The sequence below is a fragment of the Oncorhynchus tshawytscha genome, linkage group LG02 (assembly GCF_018296145.1).
Source record: "Oncorhynchus tshawytscha isolate Ot180627B linkage group LG02, Otsh_v2.0, whole genome shotgun sequence".
Taxonomy (NCBI): Eukaryota; Metazoa; Chordata; class Actinopteri; order Salmoniformes; family Salmonidae; genus Oncorhynchus; species Oncorhynchus tshawytscha.
Window position 1 is genome coordinate 47375051 of NC_056430.1, and position 25079 is coordinate 47400129.

The 25079-nt window shown below is 41.0% G+C and overlaps 1 protein-coding gene across 23 annotated transcripts in view; it reads left to right on the forward strand.

Annotated features, from left to right (window-relative positions):
* LOC112233761 (calpastatin-like) overlaps positions 1–25079 on the forward strand; it is a 69453-nt gene that overhangs the window by 17540 nt on the left and 26834 nt on the right. For 13 of the 23 annotated variants that reach the window (XM_024401593.2, XM_024401587.2, XM_024401582.2 and 10 more), the window contains exon 3: positions 15260–15355. The exons of 3 other annotated variants lie outside the window; for them this stretch is intronic. In XM_024401593.2, the coding sequence (XP_024257361.1) occupies positions 15260–15355 (96 nt within the window). Of the gene's footprint in view, positions 1–2477; positions 2651–15259; positions 15356–19237; positions 19402–22745; positions 22883–25079 lie in introns of those variants that run through there. 7 more of the 23 variants (XM_024401591.2, XM_024401604.2, XM_024401594.2 and 4 more) reach the window with 5 other exon arrangements.

Sequence of the window (25079 nt, forward strand, 5' to 3'; positions counted from 1 at the left end):
ACAAAGTAATGAGATAAACTTTTGTTATTGACCAAATACTTATTTTCCACCATAATTTGAAAATAAATTCATTAAAAATCCTACAATGTGATTTTCTGGATTTTTTTCTTCTCATTTTGTCTGTCATAGTTGAAGTGTACCTATGATGAAAATGACAGGCCTCTCTCATCTTTTTAAGTGGGAGAACTTGCACAATTGGTGGCTGACTAAATACTTTTTTGCCCCACTGTATATTTGTGTCTGATTTATTGGAGTGTGTGTGTGTGCGGTCATAATTGTGTGGGTCCGTGACCACTTCTCTGAGAAGCGACTCAGATGTGGCCTCTTGTCAGGTGGTGTCACTCCAGTATCACTGTCCTTCCCTTTATAGCCCAGGGCGCCAGGCTGTACCGACTGCAGACCTGGGTTCACATACTATTTGCTATCTTTCAAATACTCAGAGCATTTTCTTAAGTCTACCTGAGTGTCAGATGTGCAGGGTTTGCAGTCTTGGACTTTTCTATTGGTTCATTGTTAAGCAAGCAAGCTCAAACGAGCACAGAAAAAATATATGAAGTTGAAGCATTTCATTCCAAAACGTGATACATCCATTTTCAGAAATGTTGGTAAATTGACATGAATTAAAAACACATCTTGTGAAAGATATATTATTTTTTCATCTTATCAATACATGGACTAGTGAAGAGAGACGTGATATTGTTAGAAATATTTTGCAGGGCAATTTTATTTTTGAGACAAATAATCATGTTCATTTGTGGCAAAACGTCCTATATCCGCCCCCAAACAACATAACCCCAGTAGAAAACGTCTCCCAATTGTTTTCTTAAACAGTTACATGTAATAAAGTATCGATATTAAAATAATCAATTTGTTTTAACTATATTGTGCAAATAGCCTATCACAAAGCCGATTGATTGTATCCTGAGGGTGAACAGTGTAACCTATACAATGCGTGTTTTCTTTTTGGACATATAAGAATCTTTTGGAAAAATGTTATAGGGGTTTTACAGTTTTTTTCGTTAGTATAAATCAAGGGAACCTTTTTTTTTATTATTAAGGAATAGTAAGGACATTGGAAGTCTGTCGCAATTAATTTGCCAGTCAAGGATGGATTGATTCTTATTATCGGAGTGATACAGCCCGCTGTTTGCAGCCTCCGTATGTTTGCAGGGTTTCGCATCGCTGGATCTTGGCTCTCTCCTTTTCATGACCTTTAGAACGTTTCCTCTTTCAGCCAACAGTAACAGATATCACAGGCTCCAAACTGTCGAAGGAATCCATAATAATCAAAAGGTCCACGACACTCTAGAGCTCAAAGCTAACATAATGCTAGGTGGCCAGCGTGACAGCTGTCTATCACCGCATCTGGCTGACGAAGCCAAAGGTTAACCTAAATGAATAGTTCCTAAGTCTGGAAAAAATATTTAGAGAAACCTAACTTAAAAGTGAACAGACAAATATAATGGAAATGATTTGCTAAATGACTCATTTTTGGCGGCAGAGGCAAAAACCATATGGAACTCTCCATGCATCTGGACAGTGGATATAGCGAGAGCCATACATTTAGAGAGTTGGGTCAACTTCTATATATATATTTTTGATGTTGTTCTAATTCTACACATTCAGTTACATAACATTTAAAAAATATATATTCTCAGACGTTGAATATGACCGCTCTCAGTTAACGTCGGCAAGAAAACGTCATTAAATGGTTGCCAGCAGCACAGTTACAGTCACCAACGCTCTAGATAACATGAAAACACTCTATCCATCTTTGCTGGGGCGAGGAAAAAGTGCTTGACTGCCATTATGCGGTCAGAACGCTCGGATCAACCATACTCGTTGGCGGGAGTGTCCAGTGAACGCTCCGAGAACGAAACGCTCTGAATTTATGAACGGACTATCTGAGCACACTCTGAATTTACTAACACCCAGAGTGCACACTGAGCGCACTCTGGCACTACGGAGTGAATTTGCGAACACACCCTGTGTTAATGGGAGCTAACATGGCTGTCATAGAATGTTGTAGTGTCATGTAAATACATCATAATGCAGAAACCTAAATGTCCCAACTTTCTAAACACATGGCTCTGAAAATAGCATATTGTACTTTAGAATGTGTTTCATACCACATCTAAAGTAAATGTTTTAAAAGCAATAATACATACATACACATAGAAAGGTACCCATGACCATTCATTTCATATGAATTCATACAAATGTGAAACATTTACGTAAATTGCGTTTCGGAATCAAACCTTTCAATTATTTAAAATCGTATTGGCCTTATATAGTCTTTCCTTTTGGCCTTCCCCTTCCCTCAAACCCTGTTCCTTGCCCTTCCCTTTAACCCTGTTCCTTCCCCTTCCCTTTAACCCTGCCTCTGCTGTGTTCTCTTTCCCTCTCCCTGTTCCTTCCCCTTAACCCTACCCCTGCTGTGCTCCCTTCCCTCCCCCTTTCTCCCTGTTCCCGCCCCTTCCCTGTGTGCAACTGGGGAACATGCTGCAGTTCACGGAGTAGGAACAGAGTCAAACACATACACTCACACACACATTCACAACAGATAGAGGCGAAAATGGGCCAGTTACTAAGCTGGATACGAGCTCCTCGGGACAATCAGGCCTTACAGGACGTGACCGTGGAACAACAGGTGAGCTTTTATAATGTAACTCTGTTCACAGGTTAGAGAGGAGTGTGTGTGTGTCTGTTTGAGTCTTAGAGTTGTGTGTTGTACACATGAAGAAAGTCTGTGTCAGTTAGAAAGTGTGCGGCTCTGTGTCTGTTTTTGTGAATCAGAGCTCTTTAATGTGTGTATTGTTTTGAATGTTTAGTGTAGGGCTTATAAGGGAATGCAAGTCAGGAGGAAAAGTTTTGCTGGCATTAATCCAAGTCAGACGTTGTTCTCTGGTCGAGGAGGAGGGAGGAGGAGTGGTGGAATGTGAGAGCTGCTCTGTCAACGTCTGGGAACAGAAATACAGCACATTCTGTATTATATTGAACCAAGACCTTTATAATAAATATATAGATATATTTTAAAAGACCCCCCAGCAATCTTATAGCATGTAAAATAGATCATTAGATTAAAAACAAATACATTAATATTACACAGTAAATCTACTGAACAATACATCATATAGCCTCAGAAATAGTGAAAAAGTATTGATACACATTCATGGACGTAAAGGCCCGTTGGTTAGGAGTTGAGAATTGTCTGCTGCTACTTTTTTCCCATGTGTCCAGAGTAGACACCTTGGCCCTATAGATCCTGGCCGTGGAGAGCGCCATAGACTGGTTGGCAAGACCTGTAGAATTTTGAACCAAGACCTGTGTTACATTGAACCAAGACCTGTATTATATTGAACCAAGACAAAGACGAAAGCTGTGTGTTGCTTCCAGGTGTTTCAGAGTGTCTGTGTCTCAAGCATTGAAAGTCATGGTAGCCTGTCCACATCTGGGAACAGAAGTACAGTCCAGTCTGTACTGTAATAATAGAGAGGATATTAAACCAAGGCAAAGAGAAGGGATGTGCTCTTCACATGGCCCAACAAAGTGTGTTGCGTCCAGTTGTGTCAGTGTGTCTGTAGTTTATTCATTTGCATAGTGTTTGTGTTGGTTAGTTAGAGTATTATACAAACAACCAATCAAATATATGTATCAAACTCTTTACATCAGCAGTAGTCACAAGGTGAGACTGGCCTACCAAGACAATCTTCCAAAATAACTAATTCAAGATAAAAAAGGAATTGGTGCACTCAACAAAAAAAGGCAGAGATTGATTTCTTATTGCTCACTTTAATCCATTGTACAAGATGTGAACAGGTGACTGGCGATCAACGTCAAGCTGACATCTTCCTCAGAGTGACGTCAGCTTGATGTCAAAACGCCAGTCACCTGTTCTTGGTAAGCCCTTCTCCTGATTTTTGTTATTGTTGCCGAGCACCCTTTCTTTCCTTTGTCTGCTGAACCAGTATTCACAAGGTGTTTGACAGTAACTCAGCCTAGACGCCAAAGACCACAATAAATGTCGAGGTCTCAGGTCGTTATTGTAAAATAGAATGTTTTCTCGATGAAGGCACGATCAATAAATAAGAGGCACTGTGACCAAAAGACCTTGATGAGCTGATCATGTTTGTTTTTTAAGTTACAAAAAAAAAAAATCTGTTCCTTAATGTTTGTTTGTGTCGTGGTGCAACATAGAATGGGCGTGTATGTAATTCTGGTGGTGGATTGAGCATATTTTGGATAATACTTTACACATGCTTATTTTGATGAGTTACAGTTGCGTTACTCAGTTAGGAGTTGTGTGTGTATATAGTATGTTTGTCCATGTGTTCTAGTAGTATTTGTATGACATGAGTATCAGTTTTGCACTTGTGACTGAGTGGGCTGCAGTCTATTATCCCTCTGTCTCTGTTGTGTTTTGAGGGGATTTTTGGCTCTGCTTTGGACTAGTTGGGATACTTTCCCAGACCTTCGTTGTCAACATACTGACTGTGCACTCTGCCATTCCGGCTCAGCATCATCTGCTGCTTTCATCATACACATAGGAAACAGCCAAAGGGGAAATGTATCTGTGCTACACATTCCAACAATGGTGTCACGTTAATCTGCTTCCCCAGATCACTTCCTGCTGAGATGCGACAGGTAGCCTAGCCTAGTGGTCATAGCATTGGACTAGTACCCAAAAGGTTACAAGATCGAATCCCTGAGCAGACGAGGAAAAACATCTGTTGTTCTGCCCCTGAACAAGGCAGTTAACCCACTGTCCCTAAGCCGTCATAGAAAAAAAGAATTTGTTCTTAAAAAATGTAATTTTTACACTACCGTTCAAAAGTTTGGGGTCACTTAGAAATGACATTGTTTTTGAAAGAAAAGCACATTTTTTTGTTTGTTAAAATAACATCAAATTGTTTAGAAATACAGTGTAGATATTGTTAATGTTGTAAATGGAAATGGCAGATAACAACAAAAAAAAATCAATATCTACGTGGGCGTACAGAGGCCCATTATCAGCAAACATCACTCCTGTGTTCCAATGGCATGTTGTGTTAGCTAATCCAAGTTTATCATTTTAAAAGGCTAATTAATCATTAGAAAACCTTTTTGCAATTATGTGAGCACAGAGGAAAACTGTTATTCTGATTAAAGAAGCAATAAAACTGTCCTTCTTTAGGCTAGTTGAGTATCTGGAGCATCAGCATTTGTGGGTTCAATTACAGGCTCAAATTAGCTAGAAACAAATAACTTTCTTCTGAAACTCGCCAGTATATTCTTGTTCTGAGAAATGAAGGCTATTCCATGCGAGAAATTGGCAAGAACCTGAAGATTGGGGCGGCAGGGTAGCCTAGTGGTTAGAGTGTTGGACTAGTTGGACCGGATGGTTGCAAGTTCAAATCCCTGAGCTGACAAGGTACAACTCTGTCGTTCTACCCCTGAACAGGCAGTTAACCCACTGTTTCTAGGCCGTCATTGAAAATAAGAATTTGTTCTTAACTGACTTGCCTAGTTAAATGAAGGTAAAATAAAAAAGATCTCGTACAACGCTGTGTTCTACTCCCTTCACAGGACAGCGTAAACTGGTTCTAACCAGAATAGAAAGAGGAGTGGGAGGCCACGATGCACAACTGAGCAAGAGGACAAGTACATTAGAGTGTCTAGTTTGAGAAACAGATGCCTCAGAAGTCTTCCACTGGCAGCTTCATTAAATTGCAAAACACCAGTCTCAACGTCAACAGTGAAGAGGCGACTCTGGGATGCTGGCCTTCTAGGCAGAGTTGCAAAGAAGAAGCCATATCTCAGACTGGCCAATCAAAAGAAGAGATTAAGATGGGCAAAAGAACACAGACACTGGACAGAGGAAGATTGGAAAAAAGTGTTATGGACAGACAAATCTAAGTTTGAGGTGTTTGGATCACAAAGAAGAACATTTGTGAGATGCAGAAAAAATGAAAAGATGCTGGAGGAGTGCTTGACACCATCTGTCAAGCATAGTGGAGGCAATGTGATGGTCTGGGGGTGCTTTGGTGGTGGTAAAAGTGGGATATTTGTACAGGGTAAAAGGGATCTTGAAGAAGGAAGGCTATCACTCCATTTTGCAATGCCATGCCCTGTGGACGGTGCTTAATTGGAGCCAATTTCCTCCTACAACAGGACAATGACCCAAAACTATGCAATAACTATTTAGGGAAGAAGCAGTTGGTATTCTGTCTATAATGGAGTGGCCAGGACAGTCACCGGATCTCAACCCTATTAAGCTGTTGTGGGAGCAGCTTGACCGTATGGTACGTAAGAAGTGCCAATCCAACTTGTGGGAGGTGCTTCAGGAAGCATGGGGTGAAATCACTTCAGATTACCGAAAAAAAATGGACAACTAGAATGCCAAAGGTCTGCAAGGCTGTAATTGCTGCAAATGGAGGATTCTTTAACGAACGCAGTTTGAAGGACACAATTCTTATTTCAATTTAAAATCATTATTTATAACCTTGTCAACGTCTTGACTATATTTCCTATTCCTTTTGCAACCAATTTCATGTATGTTTTCATGGAAAACAAGGACATTTCTAAGTGACCCCAAACTTTTGAACGGAAGTGTATATATGCTTTCTGTCAAACACACGTGTCAGTAAGTGGTTAAGTGGGATGTAGTGAGGACTAGTGAGTATCAAGGTGTGACATTTGACACTTGTTTTTGCACACTTGTGCAATTAGCCGAGCACTGTGTGCTGAAATATAAACTGCTGTCATATATTTTATATTTCCCAATACATTTCCTAATCACACATTCAGTGTTGCCACGTGCATGCAACTCTATATATACAGTAGTAACTCTAAGCTGTACGGAGGAGCATGCAATGGGTCGGGATGACCAAAATATATTTCACAGTATATGCCGCATATACTGTATTTATATTTTGTTGTAATATATTGACACATATGCCTTTACGTTTACGTGGCTTTTACATTGTACACAATGAAAATAAGAACATATTCATACAAAATGAATAGGCCTATTATAGATCCAGGTAAGTGAAGGCCCATAGTGTGGTCATGTGTGGATTTGTCTGTTGTATTGACCAGAGCTGTAAAGAGGGGAGGGACCTATGTTCTAGCACGTGGAAATGTCTGTTATACCCTAAAGCGTGAGTGTCTGCCTGCCTGCCTGCACATTCACACAGAAGTGTGTGTTTGTTTTTGTACTATTTGGTCATTTCCTTGTAAAAAGGACCTATGAGCACCAACATGTGAAGTTCATTGGAACATGTCAAATTGGGTGTCTCTTTCTTAGAGTCTATATATTTATTTTTTGATTTGATGTATTAAGGCATATATATGTTTTTCAACCATTTTCCATCCTTACACTGCTACTGTCCTCCTCCTACTGGCATACTGTTACGTTCAGCTCATAACTGTTTTCTTTCTCTTTCTGTCGTCTGGTGGTCAAAGCAAGAGTGTGAAAAGTCTGGACAACTCCTCTCTCTCTTCTCACTCACTCTCTTCCCAATTAATGTCACCTCTCCCCCCGGGCTCTTACCAACACCTACCCATGAGCCCCCTCTCTTTCCATGTACTGTAACCAGCCCCATCACGACTGAGCACTGACCGACACCGGACGGTCATGGGCGTTCAAAAGTGGTTGAAGTCCTTCTTGGCCTTTGATTTCGAACATCCACAGATGTTTTGTTCCGGTCCAAACGAGCCTTCATTTGGCCAAAACATAGACGTCCATGGTTGGTTCCAGAACCAAATCGTAACCAATCATATACATCTATGTTTCATGAGCAAAGTACAGTATGGTAAAGAAAGTTATAGTTCAGGACAGTTCTGTACTGCATTGTGGAGTAGAGTTAAATACAGTACACAGTAGAGCACACTAGAGTTGTGTACACTATAAAGTACTGTACTGAGCTATACTCTACTTTACTGTACTACTGTACTGAATAGGGATCTGACAAATGGAAAAATGTTAACATTTAAACATAACTTGTTTTGTATCGGTTTTCCGTTAAAACGATAAGAAAAATAAATACAATTACAAGTGAATTCACAATGCAGATGCTCTGCTACCAGCGACGGTTCGTATCTCACGGTGCCTCTCTACTGTTACTGTGCCTCAATTCCACCTCGCAAAGCTTGCATTTCCTTCTCTTTTAACTTCTCAAAGTATTGCCGTACAGGACTTCGCTCCTGTCGCTTGCTTTTCTCTGCCATATTGACGTAGTGGTGGGGAGTCGACTCCAAGATAATGGATTCCTCGACTCCTATTTCTGACTGTCAAGATTAGTTTCCTCTGGGAATTGACTCCTAAGATGCAGTATTCACATCCATCTTTCATAGCAAGTGTAACAGTATAACTTTAGACCGTCCCCTCGCCCATACCCGGGCGTGAACCAGGGACCCTCTGCACACATCAACAACAGTCACCCTCGAAGCATCGTTACCCATCGCTCCACAAAAGCCGCGGCCCTTGCAGAGCAAGGGGAACTACTACTTCAAGGTCTCAGAGCAAGTGACGTCACCGATTGAAACACTATTTCACGCGCACCGCTAACTAAGCTAGCCGTTTCACATCCGTTACACAAGCTAGCGAGAAACCGAAAGTGAGGGGAGGAGCAGAGTATAGGCAGGTCGACCACCGGGCAGACAGTCATAACTGTCCACTAGGCCTATCTATCGGCAATCAGAAGCTATATCATGCAATGGAATGCTGTATCTCACAATCTTTTGGCTTGTAATGTCTCGGGGAATCTTCAGGAAAGCAGGGCATCATCAATGAATGGACTAGGATATTGAGATGAGCGAGATGCAACACTTCACTCTCACACAGTAACATACAGTATCTGCCCATGTGCACGGGTTGGCTTCACGCTGTTCCCAGCTTGGGTGCCAGGGCACCGAAACAGAGAAGTTGAGCCTTGCACTTCAACGTTCTTACTTGTTGCTGAAATTGACCCCACTATGCTGTTTTACTTTCTGCATCTACGTGGGGAAAAAAGTTGTTTCTCGGTTAGGGATTTTCTCAACTTTAAGGTTCCCAATGTTCTCTGCTGTACTGTACTCTACTGATCTCTACTGTGCTGTACTTTGTTGTCCAAACTTGTGAAACATAGACATATGATTGGTTCAGATTTGGTTCGGACCAACCAAATTTGGTCTTGTTTGGTGGTGGAGCTTGTTAATTAAAATAATAGCCAGTGTGTAGAATAATACCCACATATGCAAAGGAGGATATTGCATATTTCTACAGTCGTGTACCTATTTAGGATACATCACCATGAAGAGAATAACTTTCATATCCATAATTATGCATTTCTGTGTAGTACAGATCAGGGAACCATGATGTAATTCCATTACCGCAATTCTGTTACCGGGTGTAAATTCACCTCACTTACGATAGTTCAATAGGCAAAATATTTTTGTTCAGGTAGCCTAGTGGACTAGTAATCGATAGGTTGCAAGATTGAATCCCCGAGCTGACAAAGTAGGTCTGCTCCTGAACAAAGCAGTTAACCCACTGTTCCTAGCCGTCATTGAAAATAAGAATTTGTTCTTAACTGACTTGCCTAGTTAAATAAATAAATCTAATATTTTTTAAAAACCTCAAGGTGTCATGTCATACATAGCTGACATCCTGGTCTTTCTGCAGGAATCTTTAAATCTTAATTCGGAGCAGATATTTAAGAGTATCTGAGAAAACGTGGTCCGCTACCGTGGAATTGCCCATTTCCTTTTGAATATGTACGGTTCTGTGTGTATCAGAAAGATAGTCCAGATGTCAGATTTCTCACTCCACTGTCAGTTTGTCTTGAGCCTGACTGCTGATCCAATTATGACACGCTCAGTCGCTCCCTCATGCTCTGGTTATATAAAAGCACATCTTGGAGTGTTTCCAGGCCTTTGGGCTTACCTGAGAATGTTCTTTTTACCAGGGCGTTGAACAACATGGCATTTGGCAATTCGTTTACTCGTTTGTTCTCCTGTCTATTTACATCTATTATGGTTCAGGTAAACCCTGGCTCTGTCCCAATACTCTAAAATAAGTTCATTTCCTTGCTAACTTTTGCCTCCTTCACTTGTCTTCTTTCCCTCATTGCTACGGAGAGGTGAGAGAAAAATAACTGGATAATGGAGGAAAGGAAGTGAGTTAAAACTATTGAGAGACAGCCCTATTTGCTGTTACCAAATATGTTTCTGTTTAATAGGAAGCAATGAGCAATGTCCTGAGCAATCACACACAGTGGTGAGGTGATATCATCCATTGAGCTGCTCTGTGTTGGTCCTCATGTCAACATGAATATTTGAATGTTGAAAATATTTGGACTCTGCCACATGGACAGGCTGCGAGGGCAAACACTCCACCATAGAATGTACAGTGCTAAATATAGCAGCACGGTACAGAGACAAAAAAACAGTAGATGTGATCTGAGAGTGCACAGAACAGTCATTGGCACTCATGCAGCCATTCAGTCGGCTGTAATGTCAGTAAGTTCAACAGAAGTGGATGTTGAAGACAATTGTCTTTTGAGTATTCACCTGCATGACAATTACATGTCTGTGTCTTATCAGAGAGAAATTACTTGGCAATCTGTGGCAACTTCTGAACACTGACATGATGTGTGGACGTGTGTGTGTGTGTGTACATGTGTTTCAAAGTATGTGTGTCCAAAGTAAAGAATGTCCGATAATCGGTCTGTCAATATCTTTGGCCTTTTCTAGTCTATCGGCCCTTGAGTATCGGCACAGACAAATTGCCCTTTATAGCGTGAACGCACTTGCCTCGTGTGAAACTTCTGCAAGCTGGTGCCACTCATTGCTAGGTAGCCTGTCCTAGAGGAACGTCTGTGCTGCTTGCTATAGCTACCCACTCATGCTGCACTTTTATAATGCCACACTGAATGTGGAGAAAGTGGTCATTAATTTAGTGTTAGGCAAAACGATGTCCATACAGTCTGCACTTTACAATGTAACATACTGGTAGCTAGCTAGGTAAACAACAACATTCAGCATAGAGCTAACTTTGCTAGATATGAAGCTAACGTCAGTTCACTAATGTTACCCTAGAACCTAACATACTCAACTGGCGGACTGTGGACCGGATCTGGACCCAAACTTTTTTACTCATTCGGGCTTCGACCCCTGGTATCATGTAAGCACACATAAGACATGGAAGAAGGCATAGAATTGCAGGAAATTAGCTTTAAAACAGCCAAATCTCTGCCCCATGCAAAATGTGTAGAATTGTGGGAAATTAGCTTTGAAACCACACATTCTCTCTCTGCCAACAAGAGGGATGTGAACAGTTTGGGGTTGCGAGGTGTGGGTTTGTTACTATGCCGATAAATTACATTATCCATCTGGACCATTGACACCTAGGAAATTTGTGTGACCGGACCTTTTCAAATAGGGCAGGGGTACTCAAGTACTAAGACTTTATTTGTGATAGCTAACAATAATGCAAAATATGCTAATTTCAAAGCTGATTGCCACCATACATTTAGTTAATTCACTGAGTTCTAGCTACATTACTTTTCTTTCCCTTCCTGAGAGAACTGCCCAAGCAGAACTGCCTAGCTAAATGACATACAAGTGGTCTCTTTTCTCTTAAAGGAGACAGCGCACATTTTTATAAAATAAATCAATAGGCTACTTATATATGAAAATGTTGTTGATCAGTAGACCAAATGAAAGGGAAGACCAAATGAAAGGGAAACAGATTTTTTTTTCATCTGTAGCACCAAAGACCACTGAAATCAGCCAAAACTAGCTCAATAACTCAATGCATGCATACACTCCGATTGAATATGCATTCACCTGTATTTTGAATAGGCCTACGGCTACATCTTGATTTACCCAGTTCTTCAAGAGATATACCATTCAAATACAATTATTACCATTATGTTATGTAGTTAAATTGCGAAACACAAAGTGAAATTGATTGTGTGGTTGTATAATTAATTTGTTATTGCATACATGGTTGTCACTAGGAATATTTCTCCCCAAAATTTCAAAATGTAATAATATTTATTATCAGCATTAAATATCGGCCATCGGCCTCCTTGACTCCCAAAAATTGGTATCAGCCCTTAAAAACACATTTTGGTTGTTCTCTAGTCAATAGTGACATTGGGATTCTTTGTGTGTATTTAGGGTGGCGCTAACTCTGACAGGCAACCTACGTACAGTATAGTTATTTATGGTGTAGCAAATACATTAGCCACATATAGGAGCCTACTGTAGGGGTGGGATATAGGACAGCTTGTATCTATTGTTCAACAAAGCTTTACTCCTAAACATATTTAATAACTTCATGTTCTCTCTGACCAACAATAGGAAAAAAAAGCTTACCTCTTTGTTCCAAGTGAAACACACATTTTGACCTATAAATATACATATATTATACTTCTACACTACATGACCAAAAGTATGTGGACACCTGGTCGTCGAACATCTCATTCCAAAATCATGGGGATTAATATGGAGTTGGTCCCCTTTTGCTGCTATAACAGCCTCCACTCTTCTGGGAAGACTAGATGTTGTAACATTGCTGCGGGGACTTGCTTCCATTCAGCCACAAGAGCATTAATGAGGTCGGGCACTGATGTTGGGCGATTGGGCATGGCTCGCAGTCGGCATTCCAATTAATCCCATAGGTGTTCGATGGGGTTGAGGTCAGGGCTCTGTGCAGGCCAGTCAAGTTCTTCCACACCGATCTTGACAAACCATTTCTGTATGGACCTCACTTTGTGCACGGGGTATTGTCATGCTGAAACAGGAAAGGAACTTCCCCAAACTGTTGCCACAAAGTTGGAAGCAGATTTCCCTTCACTGGAACTAAGGGGCCTAGCCCAAACTATGAAAAACGAGCTTTACACCACTCCAGCGGAAGCTTGGTATTGCGCATGGTGATCTTAGGTTTGTGTGTGGCTGCTCGGCCATAGAAACCTATTTCATGAAGCTCCCGACAAACAGTTCTTGTGCCGACGTTGCTTCCAGAGGCAGTTTGGAACTCGATAATGAGTGTTACAACCGAGGACAGACGATTTTTACGCGCTACGTGCATCAGCACTCTGCGGTCCCATTCTGTGAGCTTGTGTGGCCTATCATTTTGCGGCTGGGCTGTTGTTGCTCCTACACATTTCCACTTCACAATAACAGCACTAACAGTTGACCAGGGCAGAAATTTGACGAACTGATTTGTTGGAAAGGTGGCATCCTATGACGGTTGCTGAGCTCTTCATTAAGGCCATTCTGCTGCCAATGTTTGTCTTTGGAGATTGCATGGCTACGTGCTCAGTTTTATACACCTGTCGGCAACGGTTGTGGCTGAAATAGCCAAATCCAGTCATTTGAAGGGATGTCCACACACAATATATATACAAAATTATGTTGTTTTTACCCTCATTGACTGTGCTTTGTACCGACCCATGTAGTGCAATTGCAGTAAGCTATTGTTACACTGCAGTTGTAGTATGAGTTCACACCATATTGAGGACTAGTGCCCAAAAGCCCATTTTAGCATGCAGCCCCATTGAGGACTTTTACTATTTTGAAGTAGTCAACTGGGTGAGACTTCTTATGGGTTACATAAGGATCACATAATTCCATCCAGGTGATCAGGAGGGATTAGCCAATGAATTATACTCGTGAGCAAACATTCAATAACTGCAGGTGGCAGTAAATCACCAACCGTGGCTTTATACCTGTTCAAACAGCAAACTCCAGGTGGCAGTATGCACCCTTTAGTTTGTTTACCAACTTATAGATGTAGTAGAAGAAGATGGCCTCGCTAGTGCTGCCCATGCTCTTACAGACGCTATAATGGGACCAATACAATGCTGCCTCCTCTAACTATCTCCATGGTTCACACTCAGTTTGACGAGTATCTCCCTAGGAACAAAACCTCTAGACTGAACCCTCCCACCTGCACTGATTTGTTCCTGACGCAGGCCAAGTTATCTGATTGGTCTAGATCCCTGAGATGGGTGGGGACTTGCATTGGCTAAGCATTCAGTTGTCTACAGACATATGGGACGTGTTGGAGAGCATACATTTTGTGCAGTTGCTGATCAGCAATATTTAATGTGTGTTGCATATTGGGATGAAAGTTATCTGACTTGCGCCTACATGTTGACTGCATGAACTTTAAAATAACCACAACATTGAGGGTCATGCAGTATAAAAAAATATATATATTGCATATTAAAATGTACAATCTACTTGCAGTGAAAGGCGCTAAACATTTACATTACATTCCGTCATCTAACAGACTCCCATCCAGAGCGACCCACAGAAGCAACCAGGGTCAAGGCCAAAAGGCCAAAAATGGGGACCCGAACCAGCGACCTATCTACCCCCAAAGGCTCCCCGAGAGCTGCCCCTCAACCATCCGAGACCCCCCCCGCCCCCCCCTCCACAAAAAATAATAATAATGATAAAATAAAATAATTCCATGCCCCCCGTCCCCCAATGTACCGACAACCAACAAAATAAACCAAAGAGAAAAAAGACAAAGACCAATGAAAACAGAAAACAACAATGCAAAAATCAAAAGACATCAAGGAAAACAAACATCATTACAGCAAGGCCAACTGAATACATTTGAGTGCATGTATGGCGCTATATACATATGCGTATATGTGTGTGTGTGTCCATGTATGTGCATGTGTGTGCGTTTTGAATGAGAGTGTGTGTATATGCATGTGTACCACCACCTCAAGCAGTTTTTGATTTTTGCCATCTCTGCGGTTCTTTCCCGTCAACCGCACCCTGCAGCCATCACCTACATAATGTCCGCGTTTAAGGTCAACTGCATTGCAGTCGGCAACTGCAGACTGACTGATCTACAAATCAACTTCCATCCTAAACAACTAATCGTTATTGTTTGTATATCAGTCAGTCTGTCACCGTTTACGGACAATGCATCACATCATGTTATGCTCGCAAACGCAGTCAACGAGAGGCACAATTGTCCACCAATCATTAGGGAGTTTTTCTCAACCCATGTGGATGTGACTGAAACTGAGAAGATGCTCTGCCGCCATTTACAAGCTATTTAAATGAACAGGAAATTTAAGAAACCTTTCTCGCCAACTAGTGTGATATTTCGTTTGCGAGTGTGTTTTTATAATGATATGGGGGGTTAGAGAATAACTTATTTTGACATTCTAACAAACAAAAAAATCAAAACAATGCCATGTTATGAGACCTTGCTGTTAGACAACCACTAACAGCAACTTTCTGTTTCTCCCCCCGACTGCAACAGCCTGATTATGACTGCTGTCAATGCTTTAAGAACACACCCAAAGGTTACCAAGAGTTACCGAGTGAGTCGGTCCCACCCGAGTTGTTCCACCCCAGTGTAAGCATGTCACGCCCACACACATGCATGCATGCGCACACACACTAGTGGGGAGGACTTGACTTAGTCAGTAGGGAAGATAAAGATAAAGACAATTGAATAAAAACAACAAATACAAAAAACAAAAGAATGCCAAGGGGAGTGATTACGTAACAAGCAGAGAGGTCAGTGGTTTGTTTGGTTTTCCTTTTTTGGAAATGTTTTGACAGACCCAATCTGGTTGGAGGAGTGCAGACATCTGTGGAACACTCATTTCCATGTTGTGCACCATTTGATGCCCAGCCCGTACATATCGTGTATAGACACGATATCAAGTATGTGTGCACAAAACAAAAATGTTACATTAAACAAATGAAATGCATTTAACATTTACATGCATTATTATCAATCATAACAAAGTATAGTTTTCCACTTTTTACACGACACAAACAATACACTGCATGGATATATCAATATTGCGTGACATTATTACATAAAACAACTAAAACCTCCCAGGGCAAGTTATACATAATCTGTCCCATTCTATCTTCCATGTGTCGTTGTCAACAAAAGTTGACTGAGGACATTCCATGTATTGTACTGTAGATTTGATCGTTGTCAGTTAAACAAACTGTCACACAGAATACATTGATTCTTTAAAGATACAAAGTAACAAGTACATTGAATGGAAAGGAACATTGAAGTGTCACACTACGATGGTACAGAGTTTGGGATTCCCCCTTAGAATAAAATAGAATTTGTTCTCTTTCAAACACTCACATCTGTAGTTTACAATAAGTGTCATACTGTCTCTGGACACTAGTGGGAGCCAGCCTGCTAGACAGGCCCTTCTGTTTACTTAATGGTTCTGCATCTTAGAAGATGACTTCTAATATCTATTGAGTTTTGTGACATGGAAGTATTGAACCATAGGTAAATCAATTGAATCCAAGCTCATATGACATCGTAGTTTAAACACAAGCACGTAGCCATGTTTTTCCACAATCTTACATAAGGCTTGGCTAATATCCTGTCGCAACATTTTCCTTTGTGTTTTCATAGTAGCTACAACAAGGTCTTTGAAGACTGTTTTGGGTAAGGGAAGAAGCACGTCCATGCTTGTGTTTGGGTCCACATTTTTTCCTCCATTATTATCTCTAATTTCTTCTCTCTCTCATCTTCACTCCTGTCCTTGCTCTTTCCTCATCCTCCCTCTCTTTTCATTCTAAGCATATAATCATTGCTTGCCCTCTTCCCCCTCCCTTGCTCCTCTCTGTAAAAGGGTGCGGTTTGAGCTAGAGGCTCCATGTGACACTCTCCCTCTCTCTCTTGCTTTCACTCCCTCCCTTTTTCCCCTCTTTCTTGTTCTTTTTACCATTTGTCTATCTTTATATACAGTTGAAGTCAGAAGTTTACATACACCTTAGCCAAATACATTTAAACTCAGTTTTTCACAATTCCTGACATTTAATCCTAGTAAAAATTCCCTGTCTTAGGTCAGTTAGGATCACCACTGTATTTTAAGAATGTGAAATGTCAGAATAATAGTAGAGAGAGCTATTTATTTCAGCTTTTATTTCTTTCATCGCATTCCCAGTGGGTCAGAAGTTTACATACACTCAATTAGTATTCGGTAGCATTGCCTTTAAATTGTTTAACTTGGGTCAAACGTTTTGGGTAGCCTTCCACATGCATCCCACAATAATTTGGGTGAATTTTGGCCCATTCCTCCTGACAGAGCTGGTGTAATTCAGTCAGGTTTGTAGGCCTTCTTGCTCGCACACACATTTTCAGTTCTGCCCACAAATGTTCTATATGATTGAGGTCAGGGCTTTGTGGTGGCCACTCCAATACCTTGACTTTGTTGTCCTTAAGCCATTTTGCCACAACTTTGGAAGTATGCTTGGGGTCATTGTCCATTTGGAAGACCCATTTGCGACCAAGCTTTAACTTCCTGACTGATGTCTTGAGATGTTGCTTCAATATATCCACATCATTTTCCTACCTCATGATGCCATCTATTTTGTGAAGTGCACCAGCCCCTCCTGCAGCAAAGCACCCCCAAAACATGATGCTACCACCCCCATGCTTCATGGTTGAGATGGTATTCTTTGGCTTGCAAGCCTCACCCTTTTTCCTCCAAACATAACGATGGTCATTATGGCCAAACAGTTCTATTTTTCTTTCATCAGACCAGAGAACATTTCTCCAAAAAGTACGATCTCTGTCCCCATGTGCAGTTGCAAACTGTAGTCTGGCTTTTTAATGGCGGTTTTGGAGCAGTGGCTTCTTCCTTGCTGAGCGGCCGTTCAGGTTATGTCGAAATAGGACTCATTTTACTGTGGATATAGATACTTTTGTACCTGTTTCCTCCAGGACCTTCACAAGGTCCTTTGCTGCTGTTCTGGGATTGATTTGCACTTTTCACATCAAAGTACGTTCATCTTCCGGAGACAAAACATGTCTTCTTACAGAGCAGTATGATGGCTGTGTGGTCCCATGGTGTTTATACTTGCGTACTATTGTTTGCACAGATGAACGTTGTACCTTCAGGCATTTGGAAATTGCTCCCAAGGATGAACCAGACTTGTGGAGGTCAATTGTTTTTCTGAAGTCTTGGCTGATTTCTTTAGATTTTCCCATGATGTCAAGCAAAAAGGCACTGTTTTAAGGTAGGCCTTGAAATACATCCACAGGTACACCTCTAATTGACTCAAATGATGTCAATTAGCCTAATCAGAAGCTTCTAAAGCCATGGCATCATTTTCTGGAATTTTCCAAGCTGTTTAAAGGCACAGTCAACTTAGTGTATGTAAACTTCTGACCCACTGGCATTGTGATACAGTGAATTATAAGTGAAATAATCTCTCTGTAAACAATTGATAAAAAATGACCTGTGTCATGCACAAAGTAGATGTCCTAACCGACTTGCCAAAACTATAGTTTGTTAATTAACAAGACATTTGTGGAGTAGTTGAAAAAAAAGTTTTAATGACTCCAAGCTAAGTGTATGTAAACTTCCGACTTCAACAGTAACTCTCTCTCTCTCTTTATGTTCTATCCTTCTCTCTCTCTCCCCCTCACCCCCTTTCTCTGCCTCTCTGTTTTTGAGGGGCTCTGCTGTTCAGATTCCTAAGCAGTGAGTGTATCAGACGCACCCAACTGCTGCCAGACAGACAGTCCATGCAGCAAAGCCACCTCTGCCCAGCCTGCTTCAGCTCCACCCATCTCTATCACTATTAAATATATGCCGATGACCAGCACTTCACTATGCTTAGGACTTGGTCAGCTCACATTACAACACATACAGTACATTCACTGCTTTGTAATCATTACTAATTTCTACATGTAGGCTGTTGTATCTGTATTATACTACTGCCACATATGCACAAACACATACAGTCACAAGACTCAGCCCAAACCTTCCCTCACACATGTAGGGGATTTGATTATCTGGCCCGTGTTGCCTGTTTTCAAATTCAAAAGTGATTGCTTTTGATAAAAATACTTTATCTGCCTTCCCAATGAGCACAAGTTTGAAAATTCCAACATACAACATCACGTTTCCATAAAATGTATGTTTCTGAACGATGTACCATGCTGCCTTATTGACAACATGGCAGAGCGGCGCAGATTACTGTTCGATTTTAGAAGGCCGCTCCTCCCTCACCGTTTTTTTTTCCTTCACGCCACGGGCCATAGACCCGGTGAACCGCGGTTTATTTTCATCAAACTCCCTCGGTGGAACTGACTGGTCTTGTTTGTTTTTCCTGGCTAGTCTTGTGAAGGAGGCGGGCACAGTGTCCCCTTTCAACCAATCAGATCCAGGCTTCTCCACTTCCTTTTTTGAAAAGGGGAGGGGCTTGAGCAGTACTGTCCTGTCAGACTTGTCCCTTTGGGAGGAGCAGATGTTTTTATCTCTAGTCTGTTTATGTGAGTGTGTGAAAGTGTATGCATGTGTGTTTTGTGGGATGTATATGCTTCATCCATAGGGAATATAAGATAATTTAGCATCAGGACAGAGTCGGGGACTATCCAGATAAATATAGGATACACTCAAATCTATGGTATGTACCTAAACAAAGCTTTTCTATGTGTGTGTGATTTGTGGTTTCCTCTTTTGGTGCCAGCCCTATAGATTTAGTTTGATGGTTTTGTCATATCGCTGAGGTGGCAGTTGACAGATGCTGTTGTGGTGAGTGACGTCATGTTTTATCTGTTATGAGCAGACATATCCACCAAAGATGTTACTTAAGTCAGTCAGATGAAGCCATGGGGCTTCTGATGTTTACATGTTCTGAACATGTTAACTTGGAAACTTGGCAAAGAGCTCAAAACTGCTGTATGTGACCGAGGGGGAAAAACAGATACTTATATGTATCGCTTGGAGGAAAATTGCTTTGTCATTCAGTTGAACTCAGACAGACTTGTTCCGTACTGTAAGATGTTACTTGGCAAGGGTCTAGGAAGGGAACTCTGTGATGTCATCAGAGTGCTGCTGGCGGTGTAAATATAGTGATCTGTTGAGATTATATTAGGTTCACAATGAGACAGTTAGACTCAAAACATTCTCCACATCATTTGAGGATAAGAGAGCCTACTTTTATACACGAACACACCCACACCCACACCCAGTCTTGTACAGCTAACTGTGGGGACACACAATTCAGTCCCATTCAAAATCCTATTTTCCCTAACCACTATCCTGTACCTTAACCCAAAACTCTAACCCTAAACCTATCTCCTAACCCTGACCCTAAACCTAACACTAATTCTAACCTTAACCCCCTAGAAATAGCATTTGACCCTGTGGGGACCAACAAAATGTCCCCACAGTGACCAATCAGAAAAACCTTTCCAAGACAAATCTCATTACATAACTGCTAACCGCTAAACACAGCCTACATCGTTGTCACCAAATTAAGTAACATCAAGTCAACATAGCTGCTAGAACTAACATGTTAGTAAACCGGCAACAATCACGCAGTACAGTGTACAGTTAGCAAGCAGTTTAGCAGTTACACCGCTGGGCCCCGGTGGCAAAATACATTTATAAAACCGAAAGCTTACCTTGACTTGGAAGAGTTCCAGTGTCGGATAGCCATAGGAAGCTAGGTAACAAATCATCCATCTCTGTTTGAGTAGGCTAAAATAGCTAGCTGCAATGGCTAGTTAAGTAATTGAACGTTTAAAAATATAGATATATATAGCTACCTCTCTGTCTCTCTCTCTTGCTTCTCCTTCATTTTTGAAGAAATTAATTTGTTAACTATTCAACTATTGTCTTTATTTTTGAGTCAACTACTCACCACATTTTATGCACTGCAGTGCTAGCTAGCTGTAGCCCTTCAGTGTGATTCATTCTCTGATCCTTTGATTCAGTGGACATCAGTTCATGCTGCAAGAGCTCTGATAGGTTGGAGCGAAACTTCCAGAAGTTGTCGTAATTACTGTGTAAGTCTATGGAAGGGGGTGAGAACCATGAGCCTCCCAGGTTTTGTATTGAAGTCAATGTACCCAGAGGAGGATGGAAACTAGCTGTCCTCCGGCTACACCATAGTGCTACCCTACAGAGTGCTGTTGAGGCTGCTGTAGACCTTCATTGCAATTACTGGGTTTTAATCAATTATTTGGTGACATGTGAACATATTTAGTATAGTTGTACCTTTTTATGAAATTCACTGAGGAGGATGGTCCTCCCATTAATCTTGCCAATGAAAAATCTATAAAGTAGTAGGCAATATCAGTGGGTTTTGTGATGAATGAGCAATCTGATTCAATGAATGCCTTTTTTCCCCAAATTTCATTGAATGGGCTCCAAAGCTTTTTACTATCATTCTTTGTCATTTATCTTTGTGTCATAGTGTAGTTTCTTCTTCTTTTTATCCAATCAGTTGTCCAGCCAGACCTATTTTCCATCTCTTTTGCCTCATCCATCTCAACCATACAAATGTTTAATACCTCATCAATCCACAGGGATTTAACAGTTGTACAGTCATTTTCTTAATGGGTGCATGCTTAATAGTAACTGGAATAAGCAATTTCATAAGTGTCAAGTACAGCGTCTGGTTGCTTGTCATTACACGCCACGAACCAACAAATATTCTTCACACCAATAACATGGGAATCACTACAAAACTTATTGTATGACCTCTTATACACAATATTAGGCTCAGCCTTTGGAACTTTGGTTTTCCTAGATATGGCTACTATATTGTGATCACTACAGCCGATGGATTTGGATACTGCTTTCAAACAAATTGATGCAGCATTAGTAAAGATATGATTAATACATGTTGATTTCATTCCTGTACTGGTTGTAACTACCCTGGTAGGTTGATTGATAACCTGAACCAGGTTGCAGGCACTAGTTACAGTTTGAAGCTATCTCTTGAGTTGTCAGCCTGATGAAAGCTAGTAAATATTTAAATCCCCCAGAAAGTATACCTCTCTATTGATATCACATACATTATCAAGCATTTCACATGTTATCCAAATACTGACTGTTAACACTTGGTGGTTTATAGCATCTTCCCACCAGAATGGCGTTTAGGTGAGGCAGATAAACCTGTAGCCATATTACTTCAACAGTAGTTAACATGAGATCCTCTCTAAGGTTTACAGGAATGTGGTCCTGAATATAAACAGCCACACCTTTTGGCATTTCTGTCTTTTCTGTAGATGTTATAACCCATGTATTGCTACCACTGTATCGTCAAAGGTATTATCTAAGTGAGTTTCAGAGATGTTCAGAATATTAATGTAATTTATTACTAGGAAATTATTGATTTCACAAACCTTGTTTCTTAAGCTACATATGTTAATGTTGGCTATTTTTAATACTTTTGGGTTGGTTGATTGTTTTTCTTGCTTTTACTGGGAAGCTTAGCAGAGGTAGACATGCTCAGGTCATTTTTAATAGTGGAGGGTGAGCTGCACATGGTGGACTTCCTACTGGGGCACACCACCTCAGTGCTAACAGTATTACCCTGGTTCATAGGCATATGATTACTGCATACTAGGGATACATACTAGGGATGCAACGGTACACAGTATTTTGTCGAACCGTTCGGTTCAATACACAGTCTGACAGTCATTTTTCTATCATTTCCAAAAATTGCTTATTGCGCTGCAGACTATACTACGTTGTACATTCAGATCCATATAACCAGAAGTACAGCCTGTGAACAGGCAAGGCAGGCAACTGCTTGGGGCCCCAGGCCGTTAGGCGGCTCCTGAGGAGTGACAAACTTTACTCCACAGCAATGTCTCAAAATGTGGTGACCGCAACCCCCTCCCCCCTTAAACAACCAATGGAAGACTTGCAATGACATCTCAGTGGGAAACCTCCCTAAAGGGGCCCCATGTAGAGAGCGGAAACTAAAAACAAATATTCTCTCAGCCCCAACGTGACTATGGCGAGCGCTAGCGAGGCAGACAGAAGCACATTTGAAGAGGCACTGCCGTCTTTCAAATCCGCTGTGTGGGAACGTTTTGGATGGAGCGTTCAATACGACGACGAGGGTAAGAAGACCGTAAACAAACAAAGTAAGTCTGCAAGCATTGCTTTTCCACTGTCGGCTACTCGAGTGGAAACACTTCTAACCATGTGTCATTTACGTCACCATCACAAAGTCGTATGTCTTGCAGGTGGAGCTGAAGCGAGGAGAGTCTGCTCGTTAGCGAAAACACAGCAATCCCTCGCTGCTTCCTTCCAACAACAATTAGCAACACATTCAGAAAAACATAAAGAAATAACGAAAGCAGTGGGAGTATTCATTAGCCAAAGATTTGCAGCCCTATTCGGTGGTTACATTTAATATTGCCTATACAAGTATGTACCCTGTTTATTTAAAATAGAGCAGGCAAAGCTAAGAAGCACTTTTTAATTGTAATGTTTTTCTCCCCTTGATTTCATACAGTAGACAGAAACCAGGCCTAGTCAGTCATGCAGTCATTTTTCTAAATGTTTTATTTGTCTATAGGCAGAATAAAGAGTCAATTGTTTAAAGGGTGATGTGTGTTTCTTACAAAGACCGTAACGTTACCGAAGTTTACATGCACGTATTAGCCAAATACATTTAAACTCAGTTTTAAACAATTCCTGACATTTAATCCTAGTAATCATTCCCTGGTTTAGGTCAGTTAGGGTCACCACTTTATTTTAACAATGTGAAATGTCAGAATAATAGTAGAGAGAATGATTAATTTCAGCTTTTATTTCTTTCATCACATTCCCAGTGGGTCAGAAATTTACATACACTCAATTGGTATTTGGTAGCATTGCCTTCCCCACAATAAATTGGGTGAATTTTGGCCCATTCCTCCAGACAGAGCTGGTGTAACTGAGTCAGGTTTGTAGACCCGCTTGCTCGGACATGCTTTTTCAGTTCTGCCCACATTTTCTATGGGATTGAGGTCAGGGCTTTGATGGCCACTCCAATACCTTGACTTTGTTGTCCTTAAACCATTTTGCCACAACTTCGGAAGCATGCTTGTGGTCATTGTCTGTTTATTAGACCCATTTGCGACCAAGCTTTAACTTCCTGACCGAAGTTTTAAGATGTTGCTTCAATATATCCACATCATTTACCTACCTCATGATGCCATCTATTTTGTGAAGTGCACCAGTCCCTCCTGCAGCAAAGCACCCCCACAACATGATGCTGCCACCCCCATGCTTCACGGTTGGGATGGTGTTCTTCGGCTTGCAAGCCTCCCCTTTTTTCCTCCAAACATAACGATGGTCATTATGGCCAAACAGTTCTACTTTTGTTTCATCAGACCAGAGGACATTTCTCAAATTACGATATTTGTCCCCATGTGCAGTTGCAAACCGTAGTCTGGCTTTTTTATGGCAGTTTTTGGAGCAGTGGCTTCTTCCTTGCTGAGCAGCCTTTCAGGTTATGTCGATATTGGACTTGTTTTACTGTGGATATAGATACTTTTGTACCTGTTTTCTCCAGCATCTTCACAAGGTCCTTTTGCTGTTGTTCTGGGATTGATTTGCGCTTTTCGCACCAAAGTATGCTCATCTCTAGGAGACAGAACGCGGCTCCTTCCTGAGCGGTATGACGGCTGCGTGGTCCCATGGTGTTTATACTTGCGTACTGTTGTTTGTACATATGAACGTGGTACCTTCAGGCATTTAGAAATTTCTCCCAAGGATGAACCAGACTTGTGGAGGTCTACAAAAAAAAATTGAGGTCTTGGCTGATTTATTTTGATTTTCCCATGATGTCAAGCAAAGAGGCACTGAGTTTGAAGGTAGGCCTTGAAATACATCCACAGATACACCTCCAATTGACATCGTTTTTCAGACGCTTCTAAAGCCATGACATAATGTTCTGGTATTGTCCAAGCTGTTTAAAGGCACAGTCAACTTAGTGTATGTAAACTTCTGACCCACTGGAATTGTGATACAGTGAAATAATCTGCCTGTAAACAATTATTGGAACAATTACTTGTCATACACAAAGTAGATGTCCTAACCGACTTGCCAAAACTATAGTTTGTTAACAAGATATTTGTGGAATGGTTGACAAACGAGTTTTAATGACTCCAACCTAAGTGTATTTAAACTTCCGACTTTGACTGTAAGTGTTGATGTTAGTTGGGTAGGCATCTTTACTTCAACATGATTGTGTTTTGATTGATTTCTACTACCAGAAAAAAAGTCAAAAGGTATATGTTGTCTAAGACCCATTTTCCATCTGTTTGACCAGAAATCAAAGCCTTTGCTTAT